This window comes from Copadichromis virginalis, linkage group LG12 (genome assembly GCF_057382275.1).
Source record: "Copadichromis virginalis isolate Kocher_CV1m ecotype Utaka linkage group LG12, C_Virginalis_male_GT1.1, whole genome shotgun sequence".
NCBI classification, from domain to species: Eukaryota; Metazoa; Chordata; class Actinopteri; order Cichliformes; family Cichlidae; genus Copadichromis; species Copadichromis virginalis.
In genome coordinates, this window is record NC_140629.1 from 17,719,900 (window position 1) to 17,736,180 (window position 16,281).

Here is a 16,281-nt window from a genome sequence, read left to right on the forward strand (position 1 = left end):
ATCATATATGTATTAAGTTAACCTGAGATCCTAAACTACAAAATGAAAGCATTAAAACACAGAGCCCTCTCAATAGTTGAAACAAAATCTATTGTGTGCATACATATATGCATATACGTTTTGTCATTTTGCCAGTCAGTCTGTTGGCTCTTATCTCTCTTCCATCCGCAACATAATCTTTATATCACACAGTTAACAGCTGGAGAACATCCACTACAATAAACACACTGCTCACTCCTGTTCTGTAAGTCGTGTCATTTCCGATGATGGCTGCTTATAAACATTTTGGAGAAACCCACAGAATGAAAGCGAGGCACACCAGGACACGAGTAACGCATTTTACTGTTACATTTAATCCCGTGGGAGTTGGATCAGTGGAAGCAGAGACTTGTGTGTCAAACAGGGAGACTATCAAACAGGGCCCTCGAGCTTTCTTTTCTGTCAACAACACATCAAAGGATCCCCTTTCCTATCCTTCCCTTGCACTTCATCAATCCCCACCAAATATAAACCAAACTTTATCTCTGTCTGTCTTGACTGACACACATCCTCCAGCTACACCTTTATTCTTTCTGCCTCGTTTGGGTTTTTAGTGTCTACCTGTCGTGTTTCTGCCGCTCTGTTGCTGACATCATTAGTGTGCAGCTATGGGGAAAAAAATATCCCAGCTGCTGTTGCTTTTTCTCTTTACTACTAAAAATGTGATTTTATGTCTTCGTGCCTCTCGACCAACGTTGTCACCTCAGTTCCTCTCTCCCAGTTAACTTTGCTGTTCGTCCTCCACATCCGCTCTGTGGCTTCAGATGGAGGGTTGAAAAGGAACAGAGCAGAGGAGGAGATCATGGTGAATCTGTGCCGAGCAAAACCAAACTGACTGACAGATGGACAGTCCCCGCGATGCACAGCAGAGATAAGAGGATTGGGCCCGCTTGTTGTTGTTGGTCTTGCCACAACTCTTAATGCAGTTAGCTTACTCTGAGCTTCACTCACTGGCACAGTCAAGATGCAGAGATGTAAACAGTGATTTATGTAACACAAAAGGAGATACAGACGGAATGTAACGGCATGCATATATGATGTCCAGCTCCATTAGAGTTCATACCTATGGGTCTCGATTAGGCTGCAGTCAGCATATACTTCTGTTCATCCTTCTTCTGCTCCAGCTTTGCTGCAAAAGCAGGCACTTTCTCTTGGTGTGAAGGTACTTTGCAGGCCTTGTAGAGGATGACAAACAGGATGACGATGAGAAAGCCTACCACAGAGTTGCAAACAATGGCCACGATGCTCCATATAGACAGGCCATTTCTCAGTTCATGCTCCATGGTAGGTGGGACAGTGGTCTCCAAGATCCTGGTGGTCAGCCTGAGGTCTGTTAGATACCCCAGCTCCACAGATTATCCCTGAAAAGAAAGGAAATGCATAACATGAACATGGTCAATCCATATTTCATGCACTTTTGCCAGTACACACTCAAGCTGCGACACACTTGGCTGCAGTTAACCTGCCTATCATATGAGCATGCTGCTTCCATGAACGAGGTCAGCTCAGTACAGATTATTTCCTCTGACAACTTAGACTGTAGGCCAAGGTGCTTCATTCCTGCAGGTGTTATATATGGAACAACCTACATATGTATCAAACAGGCTTTTTTTATGTTGAAAGTGTTATTTCAGTGTTAAATAAGGGATCTTACAGAATATTTTCATAAAGATACACAATGGAGTATTATTATTTCTTAGTGCTACTAATGTGAAGGAAAAGTGTCAGACAGATGCAGAGAAAAAGCATTGTAGGACCACTGTTAAATTTGAATAATCAGTGTGTAACAGGAGGGCATTACGGGACAAGAAACTCTCTTTGTGTGTCACAACATCCTTTTTTTATCAGTTTCCTTTGTACTGGCAGAGAGCAAAGAGGTTATTAAGCTGATAAAGAAGGTGCGGGTAAGCACTTTTTCTTGCTGAATTATTGTGGATGAGTTTTAGCATTGATGTGTTTTCAGGAGGAATATGTGGGAATATAGTTGCCAGTTTTGTGGCTGATATTAAATGGGTCACTGAGGTGTACTGGTGTGTGTGTGTGAGAGAGAGAGACTGACAGAGTGAAAGGGGGGGAAAGAGAAGCCAGTTCAAGCATGAGATGGAGGGTGTGAATATTTTCCCTCTCAGAGTTTAACAGATAAAAACTTGAGCTCATCTCCCCACTTCTATACCTCTCTCCCTTCCCTCTAATGCATTTCTAATGAGACCACATATTTCCTCTTCTCCCCAACTGAGGGCAATACCACAACAGTCCAAGCCTACTGTTGAGAACTCATTTCAAAGTTATCCTTCCCTTTATAGGCATTTTATGACCAAGCCAAATAAAGATGGATAGCTACAAGATACAGTAGATGACAGTGATATATTTGATCTTCTTTCCAACACACAAAGCTGGTTTCACTTTGCACCAGATGGGTCCCTCTCAGGATGCTGGTGGGGCTACTGTGGGGAAAATTATCCTCATAATGACTAACTGGGACAACTGTCAATAAAACTGCCTGCACAGTTTTTCAGGATATTTCCAAAACAACCCGAGGAAGTAGGGCTGTGCGATATGTCCCATATGTCTCATATCCCGATATAAGAATTCTATTGTCTGATAATGATATAAATCACAAAAATGTAACATTTTCTGTAAATTCTGTGAATCTCGGGCAGCTCGTCTTGCGGGAAGTGTTTCCAGCTGCGCGTCATGTAGCTGGAGTCGAGTGTTTTAACCGATGCATGAAACTACACATTTTTAGACATAAGTTGTAACAGCCGCCGTTTTCTTTGTGAGCATTTAATACACGGCGTGCTGCGGGGAAAAGCCTGTTCTAACGTTTGAGTCTAAGGTTTATTTTTTTAGCACCTGGCGGCTCTTTTTTTACTTCTCATCCGTAAACAATCTACTCTTTCACGTGATTCAGTTTATTTTGAAAAGTCTCAACAGGATCTTGAGCTTTATTGTGAAAGGTTTATGTGGAACATAAACAAGCGGACACGCGATGGTGTTACCTAGTTGTTGCTAAACACAACGCATAAAAACAGGCGCTTGTCTGTCTGTAGTGTGGTTATATTAAATATAAGAGAAAGAGAGAACTTTAAGAAATTAATATAGCCACTACAGTGACCATAAAAACGATGAAAAAAAATATTGCTGTAAACAGTTTATTTTGTGACACCATGAAACAAACGATAGCATAAAATGAAACAATAGACGTTTCTATATCGTCACCCGATATATATCGTTATATCGAACAGCCCTACGAGGAAGGGTTTCTTTTTTCCCACAACAGTCACACTAAGTGTGACTACTGGGTTTACATTTCCAATCAGAGCCAAAGCGAGGAATTTGTAGGTTATTAGATAGCAGTGGAATGTGACGGGGAAGAGTCTGCATGTGTCTACTAGAGAGGGGGGGAAATCAAATGAGTGTAAGCAATATATTAGATCAGAGCACTGCATGCTTATGTTAATTTCAGACAATCACTGGTGCATATAACAAGAGGAGTCATGTTGTTATTCATTATCACTAATATAACACATTTTCATAACTCATACTTCCCAGAGAAGGTAATTGTGGTCCACGTCTTACTAAATACAAGGGTAATTTGTTCTCATTAAAAAGATGAATACATTTTAATAGCAATGCTGGAAGAAAGCAAAGGCATTCAAAAATAAAAGAAATACATCTGAAAGTATTGACAGGCTGTGACCTTCGGGTCCTTAAATGACACTGCAATGCAAAGAGCCATCAGTAGGCTTTAGAAACACTTCTAAACAACACAAATTGTTGCTGCATCCTCACGTGAAAGTTGAAACTTTGACACATGAAAAGAAAAAACAATATAAACTAGGTTAAAATTTAGCTGACTTCTCTAGGTGCGAGCTCATTTTGGATTGACTGAGGCAAAGTGGAAAACTGTCCTCTGGTCGGCCAATCAAAACTTTAGAATTCTTGAAAAAAATACACATTGAGCTCCAGGCTGAATCACTCAGCTTACTTTCATCATACAGCTCAAAAGCCAGAGATTGTGAGACGATGAGGCTGCATTAGTGCACATGGTTTGGGTAACTTGGCCATCTGTAAGCCCCGTTCACTTTTAAATACACAGCTTTTGGAGCAGCACATTTTGCCATTCAAGCTTTCTTGGGAAAGCATTGCTTATTTCAGCGAGACAGTCCCAAACCACATTCTGCATGTTGTACAGCAGGGGATGAGCTCTACTGCCCAAGAGTCTTGGTGCTAAGCTAGTGTTACAGAGTATAGCATGGTGGAAAAGGATGGAGAGAATCCCCACTAAGCTTTTGGGTTGGCATTTCTTTAGATTTTGTTTTGTATTAATTGCATGCTTTGGTGTTTTTTGTGTTTGATGTGAGGTGTGGGCCACACCCATGTGGGAGTGGAGATTCTACTCTAGTCCAGCTGCCAGCTATTTGGAGTTGAATACAGGGAGCAGCTGATTGGGGAGGATTGGAGCCCTTCTCTATAAAGGGGAGAGGAAACAGGAAGTAGGGGTTGTCGTTGTTTTTTTTTTTTTGTAGGACACTGGTGAAGCAGGGAAGCTTCGAAGATCCAGGATGAAGTGTGCACATTTTAATGGAAAAGATTTTTAACCTGGCCTGGTTTTGCTTTTAAAATAAACTGAGGATGTTGGAGGGAGGACTCATTCTTATTGGGATGTGAGTGGATGTGCTGGAAGGCAGGAAAACAAACACTGGACTGGAGACTCTCTGTGCCCCTGACAAGGAAACTGGACCAGTTTTGGGGAAGTTCCAGCTCCCAGGATGTGATGTGGAGACCCAGCCTCGAACGAAGTCAGGCCTGAAAAGGTGGGGCGATCGTGGCTCAAGAGTTGGGAGTTCGCCTTGTAATCGGAAGGTTGCCGGTTCGAGCCCCGGCTTGGACAGTCTCGGTCGTTGTGTCCTTGGGCAAGACACCTCACCCGTTGCCTACTGGTGGTGGTCAGAGGGCCCGGTGGCGCCAGTGTCCGGCAGCCTCGCCTCTGTCAGTGTGCCCCAGGGTGGCTGTGGCTACAATGTAGCTTGCCATCACCAGTGTGTGAATGTGTGCGTGAATGGGTGGATGACTGGATATGTAAAGCGCTTTGGGGTCCTTAGGGACTAGTAAAGCGCTATATAAATACAGGCCATTTACCATTTACCAAGGTGGGTGGCAAGCCTTTTTGAGGAAGCTGCAGGATTGATACGTTTTGGCTGCTTGTTCTTCCAAGTGACCACCTTTCCCCTGTTTGTAACCAGGCTAACAACCCTGACCGCGGTGGCTTTGGGCCTTGGATTCCTGGCCAGAGTTGTCTTCAGCCAGTAGTTTTACCCGGAGAAAGAACAAATAAATCTTGTGTAACCCATTACAGTGTGCGTGTGGTGGTTCGTTACTGGTCAATATTAGAGCTACTACTTTCTTGTACGAGGCCATTTTGGGCCTTACGTAACATTAGCCTTCCTATTTTTCCCCACCAGTCAAAGACTGAAAAAGTCTGAGGTTTTATCAAGGTAATATAGGTCAAATGAGGCACCTAACTGTTAAGCATTTGGTATCCAATATCAATCAAGAATGGGAAAACATTTGTCTTTCAAAATTGATGTCTTAGGCTCTCTGGTTCTTACAGAAGAGGTGATGCAACACACTGATAAACATGGCAATAAAAACTTTGAAATTCTTTTTTTTTTTTTTTTTTAAATGGACTCTGCGCTCCAGGCTGAAGAGGAAAAAGGACCATGGCCTACTCCGCCAGAGGCATATTTACCAATCCAGTGGGCCAGCTTGTTTAAAACACATATTGCATCATCAAATTCAAAACGACCACATGTTTTTCGGATAGCCTTAATATTTAGAATTTTTAAAATCTAATTTTATTTTAATATATTTTTAAAAAAAAATTAAATATAGAACTCGAGAAAACATATATATTTTAGGTTTAACATAAACGCGCACAATCAATATAAAGATAACTATAGTATGCAATGTCTCTGAGCTCAGTGACTCAGAAAAGAGTTAAGATTTAAGTCTGAAACCAGAGTAATTCAACAGTTCAATAGAGCCTCCAGGTTGTGTGTTCTCTGTGAATGGTGTCACATACAGGCCTTTTGCGGCAAAATGCAAATCTGATGCAAATGTATGAAAATATGGCATGCTTACAACATCAAACAAGAGGACAGTGTAGGCACGAACAAAAACAAACAGACACCACATGGAAAACAGAAGATTACTTATGCATAATGCATCACCTGGCTGCAGACTAGCCGAATGAGCGACCCCCCACCCTCGTATCCTGTGACTGAAGTTCCTAAAAAAAAAACCCAAAAACAAACAAAAAAAAAACACTTAATACAGCAGCCTACTTGACACTCCAATCGGAAGCCTCGAGTCCACGCATTTGTTGTCTTGGTGCGCACCCCAAGAGCAAAACGGATTATAAGGAATGACTTCCAAATCTTCAGCAAGTTCACCGCGACGTTTCTTTAAAAAAAAGGGAACTTTTACCCCGAAGTAGGTCACCAAACTGCGATCCCGTGGGGCGTAGTTCAGCAGCAACCAGTGGGCCTGGTCACTAGCGGAGTTTCAGACTTGTAATCAAGTCGGTTAGTGACTGACTGCTGACAGGCGCAGGGCGACAGAGCGGAGATGCTTCTGTCATTGTGGCTGCTCATCATCCCCGCCTGCCCCTCCCCTTTCCTCCCCTCCCTCAGCCTGTTACTACAGACTATTTATAAAAACGCTCCTGGAACATCCCATCAAGGGCTTTCCCCCCGTCACAACGGTGAAGATCCAGTGTGTGCACAGTGCAAGAGGTTCAGCCTAAACATTCAGTGACAAGACAGTGCAATGCAATAAAAGAGATCTCGTCTTGATTAAATGGACAGAACTTTGGTCTAGCTGCTGGAACTTTGCAAAGAAGTTAGGACAGTTTGAAAGAATCTTTTGACACAATCTGAGAGTGTTGTTAAAAATATGCTTTACTTATAGAAATACACAATAAAGCTGCAGCTATATTCTAATATTAATGTTTTTTACTGTATATGGTTAACTGGAGTCAGTCACAACTACCTACTAAAAAGCACGCAGCTGAGCAGAAGCCACACAGACCTTAAATTCGTTGACTCCATTTTCCTCATTGGTATTCAACACAACAGCAGGGTGTCCCTGGGGGATTCTGCTCTATTCTCTCGGTCTCCCTCTCATCCACGGTATGTGTGCAAACACTTGTCTGTCCTTCTTTTCTGGAATGAAGGACATCTTTGAAAAAGTGAGGGCATTTTGGCCCAACAGTGCCGAGTATGTTAGGGTTCGGGTGATCATTTGGTAATTGTGACGGTTAGGGATAAAGGGTAAGGAGCAACAGGGAATGTCACTGTGTGTCCTCACAAAGACTGAAAGCCGTGTGTGTGTGTGTGTGTGTGTGTGTGTGTGTGTGTGTGTGTGTGTGTGTGTGTGTGTGTGTGTGTGTGTGTGTGTGTGTGAAAGATGGGAGGGAGCTATCCTGACCCAGAGTTCAGACAGACACAAAGAAATCTTTTGTGGTCCCACGCTCACTCTCACTGCACTGTTAGACATTTTATTGTATTTTTACAGCAACTTACTGGCAACACTATTGCCAGTAAGTTACTGTAATTACTGATCTACAGTATCTTTACTGTTGTGATGTTTTACAGTTCAACCACTTTACTGTAAACATATATTACAGTATAACAGCTTTACTGTAAACGTGGTTTACAGTTAGAAAGACTTACCGTGATTAAGTTTTATAGTATCACTGTACTGCAAATGTGGTTTATGGTATAACACTGTAATTGTGTACAGTATAATTTGTTTAGACTGTAATTGTGTTTTACAGCAAATAAAAATAATGTTAACATTCATATTCAATATAAGAACATTTACAAAAAACAATATAATTCAATAAAGTAGTCTCAGAATAGTGAATTAAACCAACATTTATTGTTGATATTTTTTTTAACAAGAAAAACATTTTTCAACTGAATAAAAACAATGTCAATAACCAAAATAAATAGAAGCGTACATGAAAACTACACAGTCCTTCACCTTTCTGTGTCTGATTTTTTTAAGGAAAACAGTTTTTCATTCCACTAAAAACAGGACAAACCCACCAGCATGAACATTAAATAAACTATTACAATTGTAAAACAAAACTCATTTACAAAATGTAATAATTATCAGTGGGTCCCAGGAAATAGAATGTGACATGGGATTTAGATTTCCGTTACCAGGATGGTCGGGTTCAGCGTAGTCTTTATCACCACCTGTCAAAGACACATCATCAATATTCATGTTTGCTCAGGTTATTCACTTGTTCACATCTGTCTGAGATCATTCATACTGTTGTATGGATGTGTGTACAGTATGTATATAATTATCAGCTATGTAAAAGATATTATCATCTCTGTATTCTTACCTAGTTGGAAGTCCTCCATTCAAACTCAGAGAGCCGCTGGAGGAAGGTGGTGATCCGAGGGCTGATGCTTGTAACCTTCCTCTTTACGACACGACCTGTCTTGCAGCTTGTACCAAGTTTTGCAGGGCATTTTGTTCCCATGTCTGGATTGATCCTCACAAAGAACCTTTTAACGGAAAAAAGGCTGCTTTATTTTCAAAATTAAAACATACATTACATTACAGCAATCACCTATATGTTTCTGCAACTGTAGTCAAGCTATCACATATATTTCATTCTTAAATGGTGTAAGCTTTAATGGTGTAAAGTATTTACCTCTGTATCATCTCCAGTGTGATGGATGCTGACTCCTGATACTCAAGGTTGAAAACGTAGTATGACGCAAAGAAGACAGCAAGGGTGCTGGCAAAGTCATGCATCTGCTCAGGCTCATAAAATGCCTTGCCCTCCAAACTGATCATCCAGCGGCTTGCAGACATGAAATTATTCCCTAAAAACAGACAAGAGTCCAATAAGACAATGTGCTCACCGTTACAAATAAGGTTTCCACAAGAATGCTGGATAGCAGGCCTCACACTGTACAAAAATAGAATCCACACAGTTTGCTGCTGTTTCTCTTATTATTTATTATGTAATGAAAATTATGATCAATTACAGGAAAAAACTGCCTAATGTTTTGGCATTTTGGCCTGTGCTGAAATGTTAGGCTGTTTTTTCCTGTTGGTCATTGTGTATAATAAATAATAAGAGAAACAGCAGCAAACTGTGTGTATTCAATTTTTATACAATATAAAACAGACAAACCCCTGTTAAGTAAGTTGTTGTGGGTACAAATACCACAATAATTACATAGATTTTTTACAAAAATATTACAAGAGGATTGAAAGTATTTACTTACCAAGCGCTATTACCCTTGGTGTGATGGGTAAGGTCATCTCTCTCTCAACAGACATCTTGGTGGAAAAAGCATTTAAAACACAAACACTGAGGCTACATCACACTGTCAGCGCAGCCAGCAAGGGCAGGAGAACAGCAATGCACCACACTGGGCGGGAAAAGACAGAGAGACAATTGTTAATTTAATGTTGCATTTATTTAACCCTTGAAAAATATATTTACATAAGTAAATAAAAGAAAAAAAAACACACAACCCATCTTTTCCAGAATAATTCAACTAATTGCTCTTTTGACCAACCTAACACAGACGTTACACGGTTTTCCTATGAAAAAGACCCTGGAAGACGTTGTATTAAAGGGAAAAAAACATGCTCCCCTTCCCACTTAAAAAAATAATAAATATTAAACTTAGGTTGGAGTTCCTCACGCCACCAACCTAATGTTATATTAACTTTTTAATGTTGTGTACTGCAGCTCACACAAAATTAAATAAAGCAGGCTAACCTACATGAGCAAGCTCAAAACTGGATAAGATTGTTTTAGCAGTCTCTAAATTTCCAAAAAAAAGTTGTCTTTCTTTATTCTCATTAAATGTGTATTTTTACCTGCTGCTTTAGCTGAAGCTAAATGTCCCACTGTTAGCATGGCTAGCTTCTCAATAGTCATAGAACAGAAGCGCAGGAGAACAATGCACCACACTCGGCGGGAAAAAGACAAAGACTGTCATTGCGCCTGTGTTCTTCGCCCCTCCCCGTGGAAAATATATATCTAAATATATATTTAAATAAGAAAAGAAAAAAACACACACAACCTATTTTTTCCAGAATAATTCAGCTAATGTGCTATTTCGACCAAGCTAACACCGATTTTAAGCCCCCCCCCACACAAAAAATATATATGCTCTTAAGAATTAATAAACGAGTATGTTAGGTAGGAGAGTCCTTTGCATTACCTTATGACGTCCCGTTTGCAGTTTCCACACAGAGGTCCAACAATAACGAGGTGCAAAATCTTTTGTCCTCTCGAGCATATCGTAATGAAGAGTTAACAAAGTTGGACTGTCTTTCCTCTCCTGTCAATCACTGGATCACAGGTCATGTCAGTCAGGATATGGAGTGGTGGTTGGTAGAGGTGGGCGGGGCCAGCATGCATTCAGTGTGTGTTTCACTAAGTTGGGTTGACTAGTTCCCAGAAGAGTTCTGTACATGTTGCACGTTCAGTAAATGAGCAATTCAGTTACTGCTCGACTGAGAAGCCTCCGCCAAATTATTACAATATTCTCCACTGACTGAAGTTCGCCTTTGGCAACGCAGTGGCAAGCACACATTTGCAGCAGCTGTGCATGTGCATACAACTGCATGCAGCAGATTAGATGATCAGAATTCTTGAACCTTACACACAGGCAAGTCCCCTAAAAAGTCAAAACCATAATACTTTCACTGGTATCATACTGACAAATGGCATAGGTTGGAGGAAAATCTGGAAATGGTTGGCAGTGAAAGAGTTAAAATGTAATGCACTATTGCAACCAACCACTGAAAGAGTAAAAATACACAAACAGTATGATGAACCATTCAAATCACATAATACAGTAGCACTACTGCTAATGTGTTAACGGTAGGTATAACTACTACCGCAATTTTAAAAAATACAGTAAGTAAATGTAAATAACCTTAATATACCCATAATGCAAAGCAAATTACAGTAATTAACTGTAGAAATGTTTTCAGGTAAGTTACTGGGCATTTTGTGGTATTTTACTGTGAAAAATACAGCAAAGGTTAACAGTGTGCCGGTTGCACAGAGAAGTTTTTCAGGGGAACAAATCCAGACTGCAGTAGTTTAATCAGTGGCTCATACACTGCTGCACATTTAAGCTATATTTCAAGTACTGAACAGGGGATGGCAGTGTAATAACTGCTACAAGATCTAGTTGATAAATGGAATTAAAATGGAATTAAATACAGCAGCAAATGTGCTAAAGATGTGATTCATCCTGGAGCATCACATGCTACCTGTCATGTTTGAAAGTTTTTATTAATAATAGTCAAGATTTATTGCTTTCATCTAGTTGCTATTACATTTTTAGTCCATTCATGTCATGTCATGTGTAACTATCTATAGCTGATTTGATGTTGTGATATTCCTCCGCTACATTATCTTGATTATTACAATAATGAATAACAATTATATTTGTAATCTGTGGGTTTTAGTTGTAAACTGTATTAAAAAATCGGTATACCCTTAGAGTTGCCTTATCAGGTATATTTTTAAGGATCACTAAATTAGTGTAGGCTCAGCCTACATGGGACCTCGGCGGAAATAATTAGAATGGATCACAGGCTGATGCTTCATGTGAAAGCCCCAAAAGATGTGTGATTCATTACATCAGAGATGAGATCAAATACAGCCTGAGAATCATGGATATGCAGCAAAACAGTGCCTTCATGTCTGTGCTTCTGTCTGCTCTTTACACACACACACACACACACACGACTTCATTATTACTCGCTCTTGCAGGACGTGTCATGTCTAATGAATGCGTCACAGGCATTCACATTACCTCCATTAACCTGCCAAAGCTTATAAGTGTGCGCATATGTGTGTGTCTCGCCAATGTGACAGAGAGAGGGAGAGAGAGAAAAGAAAGAAAGAGTGAAACAGAAAAGACAGTAGTGAGAAGCAATTAATTTTTTTTTAATCTTCCCCTCCCAACCCAATCCATCCCCATCTTTCTCTCATTACTGCTTCTATCATCTCATCACAGCATAAACAAAAGACAGAATCTTAACCTTTTTTTTTCATTCTGGCCTTCTTCATTTTCAGAGCACTGTTTTTAATGAAGAAATTCCCAGCAGAGTATTGCGGTCCCCTGTGCTGAAAATACAGGATAGAGTATCAAACCAGGACAGGTTCTTGCAGGATAGTCTTTTTTCTTCTTCTTCACAACAAATATCAGTCACTTACTCTCAATATGAAAGTTGCTATTTAAAATATCACTGCATATTTATTTTTATGAATCACATGCTTGACTACAGTGAGCTATTTGAGGGAAATATCTTGTGTTTGCTGCGTTTGTTCCAGGCATAAACAATACACAGAATCCTGCTTTGGAAAGCTGTCAGAACCAATTTAACCTATCAAGAGTGTACGAGGACACCTGCTGGACGACGGGTGACATTGTTTCCATGCCTGGCAAACTTTTATGAACAGGGTAAAATAATTTGCTGTAGAGATGCCCAGTTTCTTTCTTTTATTTTTCTCTCTTTTTTTTTAATGAAATTTGAATTCGAGTTTGTCAGACCTGAGTGTGCTTTAATGTGATGGGTATTGAAATAACACACAAAATACACGCAGCTCTCCAGGTCTTCTTTAAAAATTTATTTATTGCCATCTTCCTTAGTTGCTCATCATAACCTGCAAGAAGGAATGAGTCATTACTTAAAATAGGAAAAGAGGAAAGAGAATTAGAACAAGAGATGTTTGTTTACAAGCAGCTGTGGTTCTGGTTACCTGGTCAATCCAGTCGTTGAAGGCAGAGACTCTGGTGAAGACAGTGGGTTTCTTCTCATAGTTGCAGCCAAGGGCGGACACAAAGCTAGCAATACCGTGCACCTCCCAGACACCTTCAGCGTTCTGACAGTTCAGAGGGCCACCGGAGTCACCCTGGAGAAAGTAGGGAATAGACATAGAAGTAGATAGAGAAGATCTAATGTTTTGTGCATTTTATTAAAATAGTGTATGGTATGGCAGAAAATAACTGCAATCAGGACTGTTGTTTATAGTTATGATTGAAATTAAATTTTTTTAAAAAGTCAGTTCTTGTCAGCTTGAACATAAAATCTCTGAAAAATGTGATTACCTGTGTATATTTGTAGTTGAACACATTACATTCAAATTTGCTTTGAGTTTTCAACACACAATAGAAAACAGCTCTTCCCATGTACACAAACACACACAGTGCAAACTTACGTTGCATCCAGCCACAATTCCATCTCCGCCAGCACACACCATGGTGGTCCTTACAGCGATACCCCACCAGTCAGATTGGGAGCAGGTGGCATAGTCTGCCACAGGCATCAAAGCTTGCTGCAGCTTATCAGCTATGGGGCCTCCGGCTAAGACACACAGGCAGAGCCTACATCATCCACATACACCGGCCTGCAGTCAAAGCTGATTTACAGCATTTCTTAAAGCGTCAAATTCACTGTCTGACCCACATTTTTCAATTTAGGAATAATCCTCCTCCCTAAAACTTCCAGCAAAAAATATCATGCATTTGATTTTCATCTGAACTTTGGAGGTTACCCCAATTAGATATGCTTACTCACAGCTCGTTATAAATCCATGCATCTCACAGATGCACTAAATGCTCTAAAGGACAATAAAATATCCCGTAGATACCAAACTAAGAAAAAAACCAAAAACAAAGTAAATACCTCAACAGACACATAAACATAGCTCGGCCTTCTTTAAACAGCGACTTACTGTACAGTCTTCCCCATCCAGTGATGTAGCAGGGGTAGAGGTTGGACAAGACAGTGCCAGCAGGGGGGATACATGCCAACTGCACCTGGTCGCTCAAAGTCGCAGACTCTGACAGTTTGATCAAGGCGATATCATTACTGCAAGAGAGACAGAGGGAGAGAGACTGTGTGAGGGGTTCGTACTGACAGGCAATTTAAAATTATCCTCCAGAGCAAAAAGCAAAGAGAGCGAAACACAGGCAGATAAGATAATGGGAAAGAGTACAGTCTGTATTCCTGCGTCCTTTCTGTTTGCTATTACTGTATGTCTAAAAATACTGAATAATTAATGTATTCAATTACAATCTTTACAATCTTTGAACTCTATTGCATGAAAAAGTCAACTTGTTTTTTTAAAGAAAATTAACCAATATAATAATATTTTTAAATGGTTCAGTCTTTTTTTCTCATTTACTCAGCAGATCTTTGACATGTATAAAAATGTCGACATTCTTCATGGATATGATTTAGACTGAAGCAAGTAAATGTAATTCGAGCCCTGTTCCCATACGCTATATTGATACACTTTTACAGAGATGATGATGTACTATATGTAGGAGACTGTCTTTGCTCTCAGTATTGTGAGGTGGTGATTGTGTTACCCGAAGGCCACAAAGATAGGGTTCCATTTCTCATGGACAATAATCTTCTCAGGCAGGATAGCCTTGGAGCCAGCCTCTTCCTCCACCAGGTTGTATTTGCCCACATACACCCTGTAGGACAACGCGGTACTGTGGGAGAGAGCAGAATGTCAAGGCTGGAGTCTACCAGACAGAGGAGTTTGTACAAATAGCTGAATAGTGCGGTGATTGGTTGAATTGAATTCCCACAGGATTTAATGTGGGGTTGGGGACCAGAATTTAATTTGTCCACTGGTGGTTGTGTTTTTGTGTTTTGTGTCTTTGTATTCCTCTGCTGCTCATACTTAATACAGTGAGCAGCAGTCATGACCCAGTTGGCAGCAATCAGAGTTCCCCCACAAGTGTGCCTCCACTCGCCGTCCTTGTCATACTGTAGGGAGATCTGGAGGTGAAGAAAGGACAGCAAAAAGGACGGAGTATAAGCAGCAGGTTGCTGATGAATAGATGGACTGCACTGTGTGCAGATTAAATTCAAAAGCCACTCTTTTAATTAGAGGATTTCCAATAGCCACTGGGTATGACAACAAATAAGCCAGATGCTCTACCCATGAGGTTTGCCGGTAAGTATAAAAACACAGACAGATGTGTACATATTAGCCTACCTGCCAGGGCCAGCTGTGAGGCCTGGCATCGACTCCGTTGACCACACGGGAAGTCAGGGGCGGAATGGGTGGTGTACCACACCCAAGGGCTGGACGAAGAGGGGATAGAAGTGAGCTTTAGAGACACGGGAAAAACTTTTAAACTGCATCATTTTTCTTTTTGATAAAGGACCGCAGGGGGGCGAGCTCCCTGTGTGGTAATGAGCAGGCAGGTATCCGCGCTTACATTACTTGCAAAACGGCAGAAACAATTACACACAGAATTAGAAAATGCCAGATGTTCTTACCGCCAGCAATGAGCACTGAGGCCAGCACAATGGGGATCATGTTGATTGATGCTTCTGTTGAGGGACAAGAGGACACACGTTCTCTTTTAAACTTTCCCCCACAGGCAACGCCTGCTCTGAATGCAGCAACACGTACTACCATTGGTTTGGCTGCACCTCTCCGGGATGAAGATGGACCAATGGCAAAGAGGGTCAGTGTTTGTCTGTGTGGCTGACGGATCACACAGGTGTGTTTTTAGGAACATTTCTCATGGCCTTCCTGTAGAATTACAATGGGTACAATGTACAGAAACCATGTATGCACAAGAGCGCCAAGAGTTTTCTCATTCATAAAAGGAAAGTGTGTTTAAGTTTGTAAATACTGAAGGTACATTCACCTCTGTAGCATTATGATTCTGCATTGAAATTCACCTTTACACTTTCTGTGATTAAAACCTTTTCCCTGAAAGCTGGAATTAAATGCTTGCATAACACCATGGGAAGCCGACATCTGGCACTAGCTTGTTTTCTCAGAATTGAAACACACACACATGCAAAAAAAAAAAAAATCTAATTAAGAAGCATGAGTAAGGTAAAGGACAACAAAGTTATGAGAAACAGATGTTGTCATTGATGCAGAAAATATTGATGGCTGCGTTACAGTCTTTTCTTACACCACAAACAGCTCTAATGCAAATTCTGCAGCGTCAGAAACACAAGACACATTGGCCATATGTATGAGCATATATGTCAGCTCAGCATCTTTCAGGTTTGAACAGTCTTGCTATAGCTATGCTGTATATCAGCTGTTGTGAAGTTAAATGTACTGATGAAAACACCGACCCACCTCGTTACGATGACTTGAATGAATGGATAGAACCTGAATAAATT

At 40.6% G+C, this 16,281-nt stretch overlaps 2 protein-coding genes across 3 annotated transcripts; both read right to left on the reverse strand.

Moving 5' to 3' along the window:
• Nucleotides 1–7,963: 7,963 nt before the first annotated feature.
• Nucleotides 7,964–11,126, reverse strand: LOC146696797 (uncharacterized). 2 transcript variants are annotated; one of them, XM_085475096.1, is made up of 5 exons: nucleotides 10,308–11,126; nucleotides 9,357–9,503; nucleotides 8,774–8,948; nucleotides 8,459–8,624; nucleotides 7,964–8,306 (listed from the first exon to the last, which is right to left on the reverse strand). In XM_085475096.1, exons 2-4 carry the CDS (start codon nucleotides 9,409–9,411, stop codon nucleotides 8,459–8,461), a joined length of 396 nt encoding a protein of 131 aa, XP_085331222.1. In that variant the 5' UTR covers nucleotides 9,412–9,503; nucleotides 10,308–11,126; the 3' UTR covers nucleotides 7,964–8,306. The 2 variants fall into 2 exon arrangements, with proteins under 2 accessions (XP_085331222.1, XP_085331223.1); XM_085475097.1 differs by lacking the exon at nucleotides 10,308–11,126 and having other exon boundaries at nucleotides 9,357–9,981.
• A 1,595-nt stretch (nucleotides 11,127–12,721) lies between these two features.
• On the reverse strand, nucleotides 12,722–15,496 carry ela3l (elastase 3 like). The gene is made up of 8 exons (XM_085475098.1): nucleotides 15,412–15,496; nucleotides 15,125–15,213; nucleotides 14,807–14,904; nucleotides 14,484–14,612; nucleotides 13,844–13,980; nucleotides 13,328–13,473; nucleotides 12,869–13,021; nucleotides 12,722–12,772 (listed from the first exon to the last, which is right to left on the reverse strand). Exons 1-8 carry the CDS (start codon nucleotides 15,449–15,451, stop codon nucleotides 12,755–12,757), a joined length of 810 nt encoding a protein of 269 aa, XP_085331224.1. The 5' UTR covers nucleotides 15,452–15,496; the 3' UTR covers nucleotides 12,722–12,754.
• Nucleotides 15,497–16,281: the final 785 nt, after the last annotated feature.